At 46.8% G+C, this 15,968-nt stretch overlaps 1 protein-coding gene across 3 annotated transcripts in view; it reads left to right on the top strand.

The window, feature by feature from the left end:
- Positions 1–15,968, top strand: part of Slc23a2 (solute carrier family 23 member 2) — a 98,492-nt gene that overhangs the window by 68,104 nt on the left and 14,420 nt on the right. For 2 of the 3 annotated variants that reach the window (XM_076570686.1, XM_006983989.4), the window contains exons 6-12: positions 4,221–4,309; positions 5,228–5,292; positions 6,798–6,979; positions 9,389–9,509; positions 9,924–10,080; positions 14,168–14,315; positions 15,566–15,671. In XM_076570686.1, the coding sequence (XP_076426801.1) occupies positions 4,221–4,309; positions 5,228–5,292; positions 6,798–6,979; positions 9,389–9,509; positions 9,924–10,080; positions 14,168–14,315; positions 15,566–15,671 (868 nt within the window). The remainder of the gene's footprint in view (positions 1–4,220; positions 4,310–5,227; positions 5,293–6,797; positions 6,980–9,388; positions 9,510–9,923; positions 10,081–14,167; positions 14,316–15,565; positions 15,672–15,968) is intronic. The other variant, XR_013050774.1, reaches the window with a different exon arrangement.

Here is a 15,968-nt window from a genome sequence, read left to right as displayed (position 1 = left end):
TGTTTTCATTTTTTTCCCTTGGGAGATATAGAAGGTTCTAACTGATGCCTGATCAAGTGTTTGAGTAAAATATTTTAGGTATGTAATCTGTTTCCCAGCAGCTGATTGGTTGATGAGTAAATAACAGCAAAGTGTTACTAATTTACAAAAAGTTTTCTTTGGTACATCACTTGCTTTTCTTCAAAGACATCTAGTCCATACTCTTGGTGGTTGGTTGATGAGTGGTAAAACTTGGTTCCTTAGAGCCAAGCCTATTTGATTCTTTTAAGGATTATTATTTTTCAATTGTTCTGCAGTCCAGATGATTGAGATCAAGGCTCGTCTGGTATGGAAGGTTTTGCGTCAGGTTTGGTGGTTGTGTGTGTTGAGAAAGAGCGGACTGCACTGCAGCGATGGATTCTGTCGGGGCAGATAGAGTTGGCACCTTCTTGGTGCTTTTGCAAAACACGGACCTTCTGAACTATTGAAGGCCGTTCTCTAATGGTGTCCTGGGGTGATTCATTCTCCTTCTGGAGTGATTGCAGTGTTCCCTCTGCTCTGTTCCCAACCTAAACCAATGCTGGGAAAGCCTGACTTCTTCATTCTCCTCTAACAAAACCCCTTTCCAAGCATGTTTGTAAGTAGCTCCTTAAATTCTTTACTATTGGTCCTGCGAATAAGTTTGTGAATGAAAAGGCTGCGTCTTCCCATCAGGGAGTTACAGCTTCAGGACAGGAAGGGCAGGCCAGTGTGGAAGGGAGCCATTAGAGGCTAAATGGCTAGCAGGCGCTGGCCATAACCAGCTAGTCACCTGAGTCAACACCAAAGGACTTGGAAGTCAGTTAGGCAAGAATCACACCTAGAGCTATGCCATGGCCTGTTGGATGGAACTCTATGGCTTGCTTCAACCTTCATGTCTGAGAATAGCTTCTAGGTGACAGCTGCATGTCCCATTTCCCTCACAGTGATCCTTTCAGAGCTTAATCCCCTCAGTGTTTGTTTGTTTGTTTGTTTGTTTGTTTGTTTTGCCTACAGGTACCATGGGTCCCCTTTCACCTTCACTGTCCCTCTTTGAGCCTTCCCCTGAGATTTAGGGTCTGTGTTCTTTGGGTGTCCCGTATCTATCCTGTGGCCCCCATTTTACACCTCTTTTTTCTTTGTCTTGGTTCCTTATAGCCCCTCAGCACGTGACTCGGTGCCTCTCAATCTTTAAGACAAGCATAAGTGACAGGTGGCAGAGCCCCACAGCATCTCATCCTAGTCACACTGCTAATCTTCCTAGGTGACCACGATTATTGTTTCCTTCACAGCAGAAGCTCCTCAGGACCCCAGGAAGCTTTTTCATCATATCTGCTTTTAGCTGTGCCTGTGTCTGGCAGATGCTGGACACTTGACATCTGTCCTAACAGGCAACACATTAAGAAGTTGACGTGAATTGTCCACATATTAAAAACAATCTTACATTCCCCAAATGTGAAAAATTTATTAATAAAAGCGTAGTATTCAAAAACTTCAGTATTTAACTTTAGCACAGCATTAACAGAGCTAGTCAGAAGATTGCAAATCTAAAATCAGTAAGTCACTGTGTTCAAGTGACAAAATCATTAATTCCTTCATCTAGCACAGTGGTTCTCAACCTTCCCAATGTTTTCAACCCTTTATAGTTCCTCATATTGTGGTGACCCCCAGCCATAATATTATTTTTGTTGCTATTTCATAACTGTGTTTTTGCTACCATTATGAATTGTAATATAAATAAATAGCTGATATGCAGGATGGTCTTAGGTGACCCTGTGAAAGGGTTGTGACCCCTTCCCCAAGGGGTCTGGACCCACAGATTGAAAACCACTGATCTAGCTCAAGGGACTCGGGGGGGGGGGGGGGCGGGTTAGGGACGTTTGACAGGCTCCACTGCACCTTGAAGTGATGATTCAGAAATGCAGATGTGGTGCTGAAAAGATGGCTGAACAATCAAGAGTTCAACCTTTAAGACTTCATGCTCCTCTTACAGAGGGCCCAGGTTCAGCTCTCAGCCACCATAACTCCAGCTCCAGGGAATCCCATGCCCTTTTCTGGCATACATATACAAAGACACAAGGGTAAAAATAAAATACCCTCTAAAGATTCTGAATTGTGCCCCCACTCCCCACCCTGCCACCCTGGGAATCAGAAGCTGTGCTATGGACACAGACGAACAGAGCATTGACTGATTTCACAATGTTCTCATGCCAGGTCCAGTCTTTTCCTTGGGAAATACCCCACCTACCCACCCAGGACTACTCCTATTAATTGTCTGTGTGCTTTTGTAGCATTTCCTGAGAATTTAGTGTTGTCTCTGATTTGTGGCCACAGTTTAGAGCCCACAGTAAATCATGTGTTATTACCAACCTATGCAGACAGGTATCTGGCTGAAAATGGTGAGCCCACGAGGCCAGCATAAGCAGCTTGTATAGCCCGTCTTAGGAGACTTTATTCTAGTATCACCTGCTCAGGATCCCAGAGTCCCAGTCAGTGGATGAGGTTCTCTGCAGCCTCACTCTTAGGACCCTTTTTGTCTTAGCTAAAATGCTCACCGTAGTGCTGAGATCAGGTTCAGAGGGAGGCTTGATGTAGGAGTGGAACTCAGCCTTGACTTCTATCACTTCCCAGGAATAGCCAATGAGTGTGATGGTCAAGATTTCTAAGTGCAGTTCAGCTGGACCTGTTGCACACCCTTAACCCCAGCACTCAGGAGATAGAGGCAGACAGATCTTGGAGTTTGGGGCCAGCCTGCTCTACATAGTGTGTTCTAGGCCAACCAGGGCTACATCATGAGAACCCCACCACCACCAAGAATGTGAATGTGTATGTATGTATATATTCAACTCAATATACATGTTATGTTGCCCCAGGATGCCTTGCTTGAAGTCTGAAACTGTGGTAAAATAGGTGTTATTCGGACTGTTCAAGATGACATCCACTCCTAATGGTGTACTGACATCCCTTTAACCTGCAATAAAGTCCTAAAATGTTGTGTGAGGACTTTCCATAAGCCAGTGGCTGTTTTCCCTTTGATGTACATTTCCACTAGAGGTGACCTTCACATTTACTGGCACTGTGCTCCAGACCCCTTAGTCCAGTAATTATAGCCACTCGGTCAGTGGAGGGTGCCCTGTGAGTGGCTGGCAGGAAGGCCTCTGGCTGTGTATACTGTGAGGCCCATCTCCACCTTGCAGCCCACACCCTACCTGCTCTTAACTAAAGTCACCGTGGTTAAAATGGCCAGGAGAGCATTTTTGACAATGGAGTGTGTCAGAAAGGAACACACTGGGTTCTGGGATGGCCCAGCAGCCAGATGTTCTTTGGCCAGGGCTACTTGTCTTTCTGTGTGGTTTTCATCTCTGGTACAGAACTTATCAGGAGGCTGCTGGGTCCCTACCTCATGAGCCAGGCCACTGGCATGGCTGCCTAGGTCATCTAAGGATGTATAACTGGCCTCACAGTCCTGCAGACAGCAGGAGCAGAACTTATACTTTACCCTCAAATACTGTGAAAAATAGTGATTAAGTTCTTATGCTGTTAACTTAGCTGACACACTCTACATTTCTAATAAAAATAGCAAAATCTCTGTGATCTAATTAGTTGCATTCAATTTGAGAATGTGGGCAGGAGATTTAATGGGAAGTTTACCAGGTTTCTGAACCCTTTAAAATGTGTTAGAATACATTTTTTTGTATGATTAAACAGAACACTTATTATCTGTACTTTCTTATTCTAATTTACAACTTTCCTTCTGGATACATAGAGACTATTACTACGATTTTAATTAATCTGTGACTAGCGCAGATTTTAACTCACAGGATGGAGCAGTGGAATAATGAATAAGAATTTGAAAGGGAGGAGGAGGGTCGTGCACTGATGTTTATTAGGGAGCCTATGAGCTCAGCAGGAAGAGGGAAGCCCAAATCCCCAGTGACCACCCCAGGGGGAGAGGAAACACCTTGGACTGGTGTTGGGGTGTTAGCACTGACCACAGGGGTCCCCTGGAACTACCTGAGGCCAGAGCAGCTGGGGAGGGGGGTGATTGGAGAAGCTAGTGGCCCCAACTCTGTGCTGTAGATCTTTACGGAGATTCTTTACAGGTGTGCCTGTGTTTACTCATGTGCTGCTTGTCTATGGAAAAGACTGTTAAGCTGTCAAATAGTGAACTACCTCGGTAGTTCCCGATGCCGTGATCATGGTTTTGGTCTCGTTTCTTTTAGGTTACCCCTGTTTCAGGCCAGTGCTTTTGCATTTTTGGCCCCTGCTCGAGCCATCCTGTCTTTAGATAAATGGAAATGTAACACCACAGGTAATTGCAGTTATTTCCACATATGTCATTGGGGTCCTTTAAAGCAGGTGGAAAGGGGGCCTGGACACCCTGCCAATAACAGTGTTCCTTCCTGTATTGAGCATAGAATGTACTGGCCCTTAGCAGCTTAGAACGCTCCAGTCTGTGGACCGTGCCTGTTTCTGTCTCTACATCCGCTCTTCATCCCTAACCCTAGGGCAAGCAAGGGCCAGAAATGACCTCATTTCTGTTTGCCAATGACACTGATAACTATGGGGATAGGATGGAAAAACGTTTGTGCTGTTTTCCTGCCTCTCTTTCAGTGGATTTGATGACTTACATAACCACTCTGTCGCTGCATCAGCATCCCTTCTCTGAACCGTCTTTGCTTTTTAAGGATCTGGCTACTGTGGTTTTCTGCAAATGACTTTCATTCCCCTTCCTTACTGATTGCAAAGATCCTTATGGAACCTGATAAGCTCGAGGAATTTGAGGAAGTCAGACCTGTTGTATTCTCAGAGTAGTTATATTTTGAGATTGTAGGAGCCAGGCTTTCCTGATTCCCTTGCCTTCCCTGCTCCATTGATTTTGATTTAGGAACCGGAAAAGGCCCTGCCTTATCTAAGTTTTTAAAACCTCAGCCCGCAGCCTTGCTGTTGGGCATTTTAGGTAGCTGCTTGCAAAGAGTGGGTTCTGTGAAGCTGGCACTGGCTGGTAGCACCACTTCAGTCAGCCTTTGACACACTGAGAAGCTCTTTCAATGAGTACGTTTGGTTACTTAGTGTTGGGAGTCCAGCTCCAAGGATAAGCCCTACTGTTGCAGGATGAGTTTTAGGAATTGATACTTAAAACAATGAAGAAATCATTGCTATAATAAATATGTGCTATGAAACATTAATGTCACTCCAGAAAAACTTTCTTTTTTCTTTTGTTTTCAAGAGATTACAGTTGCCAATGGAACAGCAGAGTTGCTGGAACACATCTGGCATCCCCGGATCCAGGAGGTAAAGGATGGCACTGGCTGCCTGTGGCTCCCTTGTGTGTCTTCTCACCTTTGCTGCTGACTGTGCCCAAAACTGCAGTTGCTTTAAGTTCCTTTTGTTTTCAACTACTAGAATGTTCATTTCCACTGTTGAGCTTCATGTCGTCAGTACCCAGGCCTGCCTGCTCATGTCCTCCCGTGTGATGACTGTGAGTGAGTGAGTGAGTGAGTGAGTGAGTGAGTGAGTGAGCGAGGCTTGTGCTCACGTCCTCCCGTGTGATGACTGTGAGTGAGTGAGTGAGTGAGTGAGTGAGTGAGTGAGTGAGTGAGGCTTGTGCTCACGTCCTCCTGTGTGATGACTGTGAGCGAGTGAGTGAGTGAGTGAGCGAGGCTTGTGCTCACGTCCTCCCGTGTGATGACTGTGAGCGAGTGAGCGAGTGAGTGAGCGAGGCTTGTGCCCACGTCCTCCTGTGTGATGACTCTGAGCGAGTGAGTGAGCGAGTGAGCAAGCGAGGCTTGTGCCCACGTCCTCCTGTGTGATGACTCTGAGCGAGCGAGCGAGCGAGGCTTGTGCCCACGTCCTCCCGTGTGATGACTGTGAGGAGGCTTGCTGGCTGTCAGCAGAAGAGGTCTGGCTGCTATGTGTCTGTCTGTTATTAGCTGCCCTGTTGCTGTGTTGGGATGTTGAAAACAGCTTGAACAGAGAAAGCTCAGTATGAGGGGCTTTGTCCATCTTGGTGGAGAGGTCATGGAACAGCTGTTCAGCCCATGGCAGCTAGGAAGAGAGCAAGGGATGCAGAGAGCCAGGGCAGACAGAGTTCCCAAGGACACATTTCAGTGTCCTCTTCCTTCAGCTAAGGCCTCGTCTCTCAATCATGTCCTCATATGAGCCATCCATCGACTATCTAATTGTCTCTGGAAGCTCCACGATGGGCAGGCACATCCAGGGTGGCTTGACTAACATGGACCTCTCAGCACAGGCAAGTTGGTAGTCATACCTTTTTGTGAAAGAAAGGTCATTTTGGGGAGGTCAAAGTACATTTGAGCAGAGTTAATTGGAGCTGTCCTCAGGTATAGAAAACCAGCTGACGAGTGTGTATATATTCATATTGTCACCATAAAATTTTTAGACTTAATACAAATGTCATTTTATGTGACAAAGACATTCTTTTAGAATTTCTGTCAGCAACTCTGTCCTTTGAATGTCTTTCTGGGGCTTGGTCTTCTAAAGCTGACTGTGCTGAAATAGCCTTCAGGGCCGGATTGCAAATGTGCTTGTCTGAGAACAGACAGATTTGTCCCCAGGACTCATTTCTGCAGCTGGCCTTACAGCGGTGATGTCATATTGGTTTCCTAGGCCTCAGTCACCTCCCCAGAGACCTTTTCTGTAGGCCCCGGGGACTGTCCCGGCTGTCATGCTGCTATAGGATATAGTGACTTGTTGCCTTGCAGAGATGTTAGTTGTGGTTGCAGGTGACGTTCTGAGTGTTTGACATCACTCTCAAATTCTGCCCTTTTCTCTTTCAGATCCAGGGAGCTATCATCATGTCCTCATTGATAGAAGTGGTCATCGGCCTCCTTGGCCTGCCGGGGGCTCTGCTGAGGTATATTGGACCCCTGACCATCACACCCACCGTGGCCCTCATTGGCCTCTCTGGTTTCCAGGCAGCAGGAGAGAGAGCGGGGAAGCACTGGGGCATTGCCATGCTGTAAGTGTTCTGAGAGAACTCGGGTGGGGACAGTTCTTACCACTGTGCGGGACAGCCTTGTGGGATACTTGGAACAGTCACACTAACTTGAGAAGAGAGAAGAATGTTCAGACACTTTAAGTTTTGTTCAGTTCATGTGAGAGCTAATTAAGTGATTATTCTAGATCAGAGTTTGAGACATGAGAACAGCCCCAGCATTCCAAAGGCAGGCAGCAGTGATGTGTGGAGAAGGGAGAACTGTCAGATTTGGTCAGATGGCGATTGTCCTTGCTCCTGCCTTTTGAAGTTATGCCAAGTCTCATGCAAGTGAGCTGTGCGGGGAAGCTACATTGTTTAGATGAGACTGGCGGCAGAGAGCGGTTCCCAGAGGACCTCAGGGTGCTCACCGATCTCAGAGCTGTGCGCTCCAGTGGCAAGGCCACAGTTTCTCATGGCACTGTCTTCTTTCTGTGTAGAACACCAAATGCATTGACATGTCAGTCACTATTGTATATTAATGAAGACACAGGACTTTAATCGTCTATAAGACTGAGACTTCACATTCTTTCTGTAATGTATAGAGTAGGTGTAAGGATTATGTCATAGGTTAATGCTTCCAAGAAGCTGTAATTTTACCAACCAGTAAAAATTTGAAAACTAAGAAGATTTCTAAGTTTTTGTTTTGGGAAATATTCTATATTTAATAACGTGCAGCACTTATTTTTTTAACCATGCCCCTGTGCTTTGTATAATATTTACATAGAAGGTCAAGACTGTGTTCTCCATGTTTACCAACCGAAGAAATAGAAACACAGCGAGGCAGTGTACTTTGCCATAGCCACACAGCTGGTCAGTCAGCGGCCAGGGTTATTTTTCAAAGTCTGTGTGGTGCGACTGGAACTCGGTTCACACTCACTCCTGTCTCTTATTTTGTACTTCACCAAAGGTCAGTCAAAACATTCTTTATACAAGCAAGATGCCATTAAGGGATTCTAACTCAGGGCAGTGTAGTAAGTACCAGAGAGGTGGCAATGTGTTTATAAAACATTAAAATGTAAGACCCATAACAAGAAGATTAGGGGGAAAATACACAGGAGCTAAAACAAAACAAAACAAAACAAAACTAAAGTCTTATGTACATAACTTTTTGTAAATTCTGTCCCAGAGGAACTGAAGTGACTTGGGCCTCATAAATGGTTTCATTCTTGACCTAAGCTGTCAGACTTTGATGGGTTACCAGTTCACCCAAACACCCATCAGACAGCCTGTGCTCAGCCAGGCATTAGGAGTGTGGCCAGGAAGTGGGTTTTCTTAGCTAGTGATGCTGTCTCAGCAGTTGGAATACTTAAGCTTAGCTTTGAGGACACACTCTTCTTGTCAACCTTACCTTAGGTGGCAGTGAAAAGCCACTGGAGATAGAGGACTAGACCCTGTTAGGTGGTTGGGCGCATCCTGGGTCTCTGTATTGCTTTCTTCATACAGTCCACTTGGGAGGAGGAGAAATGGCCTCTGACTTGGCAGCCACTTGGGCCTCAGGCTGAGGACGTGTCAGGGTCCTGGAATTAGGAAGTTCTGTAGTCAACCCAGGCATTCCTGCTCCTAGGACAGGTGTAGAAGGAGAAGGAATTAAAGCCCAGGCTACAGATTTAGACCTTATCGCCAAGCAGATCTACCACTGTGGCCCTGAATGGCTGACTTAGTGTCTGTGGAAAGAGCACGGCACAGACGCTGCCCACAAGAGCTGTGACTTATACTGGGGAAAAGTGATAGTCACCATCACTTCAGAGTGTAAGACTGACCCCAGGTGACGTTCGGATCGTGTCCTTCCCCTCCTGTTGGTGTGTGTGTGTGTGTGTGTGGGTGTGTGTGCACACTTCCCTCCTGTTGGTGTGTGTGTGAGTGTGGGCGTGTGTGCGTGTGTGCACACTTCCCTCCTGTTGGTGTGTGTGTGTGTGTGGGCGTGTGTGCACACTTCCCTCCTGTTGGTGTGTATATGTGGGCGTGTGTGCACACTTCCCTCCTGTTGGTGTGTGTGTGGGTGTGTGTGCACACTTCCCTCCTGTTGGTGTGTGTATGTGGGCGTGTGTGCACACTTCCCTCCTGTTAGTGCTCACAACAGTTTCCTGGTTGCTTGGAGCTGATCTCTAGTTGTAAGCACACTCTCTAGTGTTGTTTTATCGGGCACGGTTTCCCTCCCACGGAGTGGGCTTTTCCATTCTTTGGGTTTTCTCTCTCTAGTCAGTATCAAGAAATGGTAGGCCAGCTGTTTGTGACCTCTTTCTCCAGAGGGTAACATTTCCACGTTGCAGGGAGGAAGGCTAGCACAAGTTCTGGTGAATGAACCGAGCATGTATAATCAATTAAAACTGAGTTATTTCAGTGCATAGTTATAACAACCTTTCACTTTATGAATTTTCTTTCTCTTCCTAGGACGATTTTCCTAGTGTTACTATTCTCGCAGTATGCCAGAAATGTTAAATTTCCTCTCCCAATTTACAAATCCAAGAAAGGATGGACTGCATACAAATTACAACTTTTCAAAATGTTTCCTGTGAGTAGCTGATCACCTCCCCCACCCCCAGCACAGTGTGCCTGTGTTTACATGTAAGATGCTGAGTGAAGGAGGGCTGCAGGGAGCCCCTCCATCTGTGACGGTGACACTGGGGGACTTACAGTCTAGATGCCGTATAAGGTTCCAGTTCCAAGATCACATGATTTTGTAATGCCACAGAAGGACTGTGGTCAGTGGCTCTGAGATGGGACCACATGGGCTCTGCAGGCATGCTGCCCGTTCTTTTACTAGCAGACTTGGGGAAGATGAAGTGAGTTGACCGTGTAAACCTCTCGGTGTATTCCCACTGAAAGGGCTGCTCTATGTAGTATTGACGAGGGCGGGCTGGGGCGGTGGCGACACAGTAGGAAAGGATGTATTACCCAACCGAGCTTCTGCCCTTGACCACTCCAGATAATCCTGGCTATCCTGGTGTCCTGGCTGCTGTGCTTCATCTTCACGGTGACCGATGTCTTCCCTTCCAACAGCACCAACTACGGCTACTATGCACGCACGGATGCCAGGAAGGGCGTGCTTCTGGTAGCCCCGTGGTTTAAGGTTCCATACCCATGTAAGTATCATGAAGGCGCAACTGGGAGGGGTCGGAAGTAGGCAAGAGGTTCCACATCATGAAAAGCTGTGTTTTGATAGAAGAATGTCTCTTTACCAAACATTCTTTCTAATCATTTATGTGTATGTGTATGCACACACATGTGTATGCCTGTGTGGGTGCAGGGATGGAGGTCAGAGGACCACCTCAGATGGGGCTCTCAGCTCATCTCCCCCTTCTGGAAATAGGCTCTCTTTGTTGTTTGCCACTGCATCCACCAGGCTTGCTCTGCTGGGAACTACCCGGGTTCTCCTTGTCCATCCCCCATCTCTCTGGAGAAGCACTGGTGTTGTCGATATGCACTTCTTTGTGGGTTTGGGGGGTCTCAACTCAGTCCTCATGCTTCAAATGGCACACACTTTACCCACCGCCTTCTCCCGAACCCCGAAGCCTGAACATCTTAATGGCTGCTTGGTCATTAGAGAGTAGACAGTGAGAAGGGGAGTTCTCATCCCCAGAGGTCAGTCACTCACACACAGTTAGGCTCTGAAGTCCTGGGCAGGTGCTCTGGCCAAATGTGAGCTGTGATGGCAGAGATTTGAGGGCCACTGATAAAGACAAGCACGAAGCTACTTGGTACCAGAGCTGCCCCAACGAAAAGACCCGGGGATTAGCAAGCTGCCCCTGCCTGGCAGAGCTGATGGGATCTTTTTACTTTGGTCACAGCTCTGGAGGTAAACTGACACCCACAAGCAGCCGGAAGACGGAGCTTAGGCTTCAGTGTTGGGTAACATGGGGCAGAGCACGGATCCCACCCAGAGGATCACCTGGAGTCACGTGCAGCATTCTGCAGATCCCAGCTCTGAGCCTCCTCCCGGGAACCAGTGGTTAGAGTGCTGTTCCCAGCATTTGGGGTTTTCTTAGAGTTGAAGCATGAACTTGGCCAGGCTGAGCCAGTTACCGCCTGAGCTGCCTTTATTTCTTACTTTACAATGAGAAACCCAAAAAGCAAGAGAAGCCAAGAATATTAAGGTTGGGTCAAAGATGACTCCGCCAAGCATGCTGAGTGGTGATAGTGTGGCAGCTCTCCCCTTTGTTCGTGATACTTTATGAAAGCTTTAACAGGCTTAGCCTTCTAAAATAACATTCTCCTCACATGGCGTTTCAGAGTGTATTTATATATACCTATCCTGTTTCCAGAAAAATGTGCTTAGTTCATAAACACACATATAAGCCAAGATAAAGTGAGACTAAAGGTCACTTGGTGAGGCATCATGGGAGAACGGAGCAGAGAAAGAGCCTCAGCACATCCACTTGGCCTGCACATGCATGTGACTTCCCAGCTGACAGCCAGTGGGAATACAGACCACCAGCTGTTCCTGAGAAGGACTCTGTAGGGGTGTCATCCATGAGGTGGTGTCACTTAGTAGACAGGATGCATGACATCACCATGGGAGTGATTGAGTGCACTTTGCAGCAATTTGAGTCAATCTAGAGAGGAAGTTTTCACATATCACAAGCCGTGTCTTCAGCCTTCAGTTTAGGAGGGTTACTTAGATTAATGCTAATATACAGACTTCTGGCCCAAGATGTCAGCAGTGCCGAGGCTGAAAACCTGTTGTTGCTGGGAATTGAACTTGGGACCTCTGGAAGAGCAGTCAGTGCTCTTAACCTCTGAGCCATCTCTCCAGCCCCTGAAAACCTGTTGTAACACACAAAAAAGTACATAAGCCAGACACAGCATGTCCTTATAGATAATACCAGCATTCAGGAGGCCGAGGCAAAAGGATTCTGACATGCGTGGACTCAACAAAGTTCTAGTTAGAAGGAGAGATAAAGTAACAGCTTTAAGGCAGAAGTCAAAAAGCTGTGTGTGTATATGTGTGTGTGTGTGTGTGTGTGTGTGTGTGCGCGCGCGTGCGCGCGCGCGCGCGCGCGCGCATGGGAATGTGTGCACAGAATGAAAAGACACAAAAATGGATTAAAAGTTTAAGAAGAGGCTGGAAAGAGGGCTCAGTGGTTAAGAGCTCTTCTGAAGGACCTGGCTTCTGTTCCCAGCACCCGTATGGTGGATCACAAATCATCTGTACCTTTAGTTTCCGGGGATCTGATGCCCTCTTATGGGGTGCTTGTGTATACCACATACACATGGAGCACAGTCAATACGTGTAGGTAAAACACTTGTATACATAGTATACCTAAAAATAAGTCTTTAAAAACTTAAAAAATATTTCAGACTTAACTATTGATATAAGAGGTTTTTAGAAATCAGACTTAAAAAGACTTCTGGTAAAAGGCAAAAAAAAAAAGAAAAAAAAAACAGAGACTGAGAACAATTTTAGATGGTCTTCATGAAAATGGTGCAGGTTGAGTCTTCTCCTTTTCCACGATGATCGGGGCCTGGTATTTTAGATTTCAGATAGTTTTGGACTGGGAATCTGTGCATACTGTATCCCTGGTACAGTGAGGGTGGTCTGAGCATGAAGGTCATCTGCATTTCACCCACCTGACACAGCCTGAAGGTAATTTGTAGTCCTCTTAGAATAGTGTATTTCTCTTCTTTTTAATGTGTGTGGGTGCTTTGCCTGTGCCTGCTTGCCTGCCTGGTGCCCATGGAGGCCAGAGGAGGGTGTTGGATCCTCTGGACCTGGAGTCGCAGGTGGTTTCAACCTGTCACCTGGGTGCTCGGAATTGAACCCAGGTCTTCTTAAAGCGCAGCCCGTGTTCTTACCCCCGAGCCAGCTCTCCAGCCCCCGCCCACCCCCACACCTGCATTTTGACTGTAATCTATCTAACACAGGATTAGGCTTGGAATTTTCCACTTGTGATGTCATGCTAATTCTAAAAAAACTCCAGATTTTGGGATATTTCATATTTTTAAATTAGCGATGTTCAACTGAAAATGGTAGAATATATAGGAATCTTCCCTCAAAATCAGGGACAGGAAGATTGCATAAAGGGAAACTCAGGCTACAGTGTAAACAGTGGAACAGAAGAAAGCTGCTTCTAAAACTTCAAATGGAACTTGACAAAGAAGGTCCTTGAACCAACCCCGAAAGAAAATGTGGGCTGCCAGCGTGGCTGCCAAGGCGTGCCTGTGGCACCCCTTCAGGGAGCACCCCCTTGCGCCTCTGACTCCAGCTGTGTCTGCCTCCTCTGATTGCTCCCGGAGTAGGACAGCCCCAGGCAGGAGCACTGTGCTCACATTCCAGCCCTGCTCAGACATCTTACTGTGAATGTCATCTTTCTCTTCCTGACCCTGTCTTCATTTGAACTTGAACTGACACACTGTTACTGGTCATCTCAGAGTGCTCAGAGCTCCAGGGCTGGCTCCTGCCCCAGAACCGTGTTTCAGATTTTCCCACTGTGTGGCATCTGGGTTATTATTCCCAATGGTTCAAGGAAGAAGGGCAAGTGACTTTATCAAGGAAAGAAAAATGTGTAATAAGAATGAAGCAAATGCAGATACTCAGTGAAATTACAGTGGGGTTTCATTTGCTTTCTAAAATAGAAGTTAAACAGTTTATCTAGGATTATCTGTACTTTGTGGTGTACTTTGTGTTGGACTAGAATAGCTGTGACTTTTCACTTGATGCTGCTGCTTTTTCCCTGTTTTCTACAGCTGTGCTGTGAACCCCTGTACAAATCCCAGTTCCAAGCCAGGAATGGAATCCCAGCCCTATAATCCCTAAACTCTGGAAATTGATGCAGGAGGCTTGCCATGAGATTGAGGCCTGTCTGGGCTATATAGTAAATACCAGGCCATCCAGGGACACCCAAAAAACCAAAGCAAAACAAAATTTCTGTCCCACCATAGCAGGCAGTGTTAAATTACACTTTAGTGGACACTAGGAACATGACTTTGAGGAAGAGAATCCCCCGTCTCTTCCAGGCCAGTGACTGCTTTCTTAAATAAAGATGAGGAGGTCAGCCCTCACGGAGGCCCCTACTCAGTAACTTTCCCAGACATCTGGTGTGATTTAAGATTTAAAAGCAAACAGTTTCCAAGAGCTTCAGAATCCTGCAGTGTTCCCTGAGTCCTTGTGACCTTTGCCAGTCCCCGAGGTGAGTGAGCACACCTCTCATGGTTGTTTTTCCTCCTCCTCAGTTCAGTGGGGGATGCCCACCGTCTCTGCGGCCGGCGTCATCGGCATGCTCAGTGCTGTGGTCGCCAGCATCATCGAGTCCATCGGTGACTACTATGCCTGTGCCAGGCTCTCCTGCGCCCCGCCACCTCCTGTCCATGCAATAAACAGGTACGTCCCAAGAAGACACGTCATCTAGAAGAAGCTGAGAGCTTTGGGTGACAGCAGCCGAACCATGATCGGCCGCTGTCTTCGGCTAAGTCGGTGCCCTCGGTGCCCCGGTTGTCTCATCCATGGCACAGCAGCAGTCTGCCTTCCCTCCTCCCAGTCTCCAGCTTGTGGAGGGGTGGAGACGTCTCTCCTCAGTGTGAATCCGGCAAAGCAGACGCCATGTGTCGCCGTTGTTCTTTGCTGGGTTTGGATGTGTCTATTTTAGTTTTCTGTTGTCTTGTTTTCCCAAGTACCCCCAGCCCCCAAGAACTCAGGGTTATTTCTGAGTTGAAGAAAATTCAGTTTTTCTCTCAGTCCTGACTGCCATAGTCAGACAGATGGCAGGACATTTTTCTTGCATGAACTCAGACAGTAGCTGCCGTAGATCTGTCAGTGGGTGTATTTCAGTTGTCTTTCCGGGTAACCTGCTCACAGTCATGGATCACAGAACCAAACAAGAACAGGGAGAGGTGAAAACTTTAAGATCCAGAGACTTAAATGAGCCCCCATGAGCAGGGGGTTTGTACCTCTTTAGCTTATGGAAGTCATTAAGAAATTGTTCCTAAGAAAGACAGAGAAAGGAGCGCAGACCATCCCTCCATTGTTGCCCCTCCAACATGAGTCAGCATGACTTGCATGAACTCTTTGGGGGCTTCCTTAAGCCCTTTCACAGTTCTCTAGCAGAACTGTGACACATGATGAGACTACTCATTTCTGATTTTTAAAAAAAGACCCAAAGCCAGGCGGTGGCGGCGCATGCCTTTAATCCCAGCACTTAAGAGGCAGAGGCAGGTGGTCTGGTCTACAAGGTTATCCTGCTCTACAAAGAGAGTTCTGGGACAGCCAGGGCTGTTACACAGAGAAACTATGTTCCCCCCAAAAAGATTCAATGGTTACAAACTTACAAAAGCAATTCTTCCTAAGGAAACTTCTTATGTCTTAATAGCAAAGAATCAGACTGACGTGTTTTACTTCTAAGCATAGCTCATGTTTCTCTTAGATTCAATAGTTCTTTGATTTCATTTGAAATTATTTTAAAGTACTTGTGTCTAATGGGCAGCGTGGAGATAGCCTTCTTAGAGTTGCTGGGCATATGGGGCTTGTCCTCAGCTGATCAGAGAAGGGACCTCAGATTCTTGTAGGTTTCAAATGTTAAGAGCTGGTTTCAATGTTTCCCATGAGTGACTGTTTCTCTTTCTCTTTACTTTTAGGGGTATTTTTGTGGAGGGTCTTTCCTGTGTTCTCGATGGCATATTTGGTACTGGGAACGGCTCTACCTCCTCCAGTCCCAATATTGGAGTTTTGGGAATTACAAAGGTACAAATGTTTTCCTAGTTCAATGGCCGTCTGTCTATTTCACTGACTGGGTCTGACTGGGACCCTTCCAACGTGACCTTCCTGTCCCATCTCCTTTTCCCCTGGGATGAGTGCCTGTTAGGAGACCTCCCCTCACTTGGCCACCCTGGGTAGGAGGCATCTGGGTGTAGCTGTGGCTTCCCACGGTCTGCAGACATCGATAGGCATCTGCTGTGCCAGACCTCTGCTTAAGCACTTGGAAGTGCCTGATGAGAAAGAACTTAGAGTTTACATCCTAATGAGGGAAGACCCTCAGAA

The sequence above is a fragment of the Peromyscus maniculatus genome, chromosome 4, assembly GCF_049852395.1.
Source record: "Peromyscus maniculatus bairdii isolate BWxNUB_F1_BW_parent chromosome 4, HU_Pman_BW_mat_3.1, whole genome shotgun sequence".
In the NCBI taxonomy this organism is placed as follows: Eukaryota; Metazoa; Chordata; class Mammalia; order Rodentia; family Cricetidae; genus Peromyscus; species Peromyscus maniculatus.
Note: the sequence above shows the minus strand (reverse complement) of the source record. Positions and strands in the feature narration are given on the sequence as shown.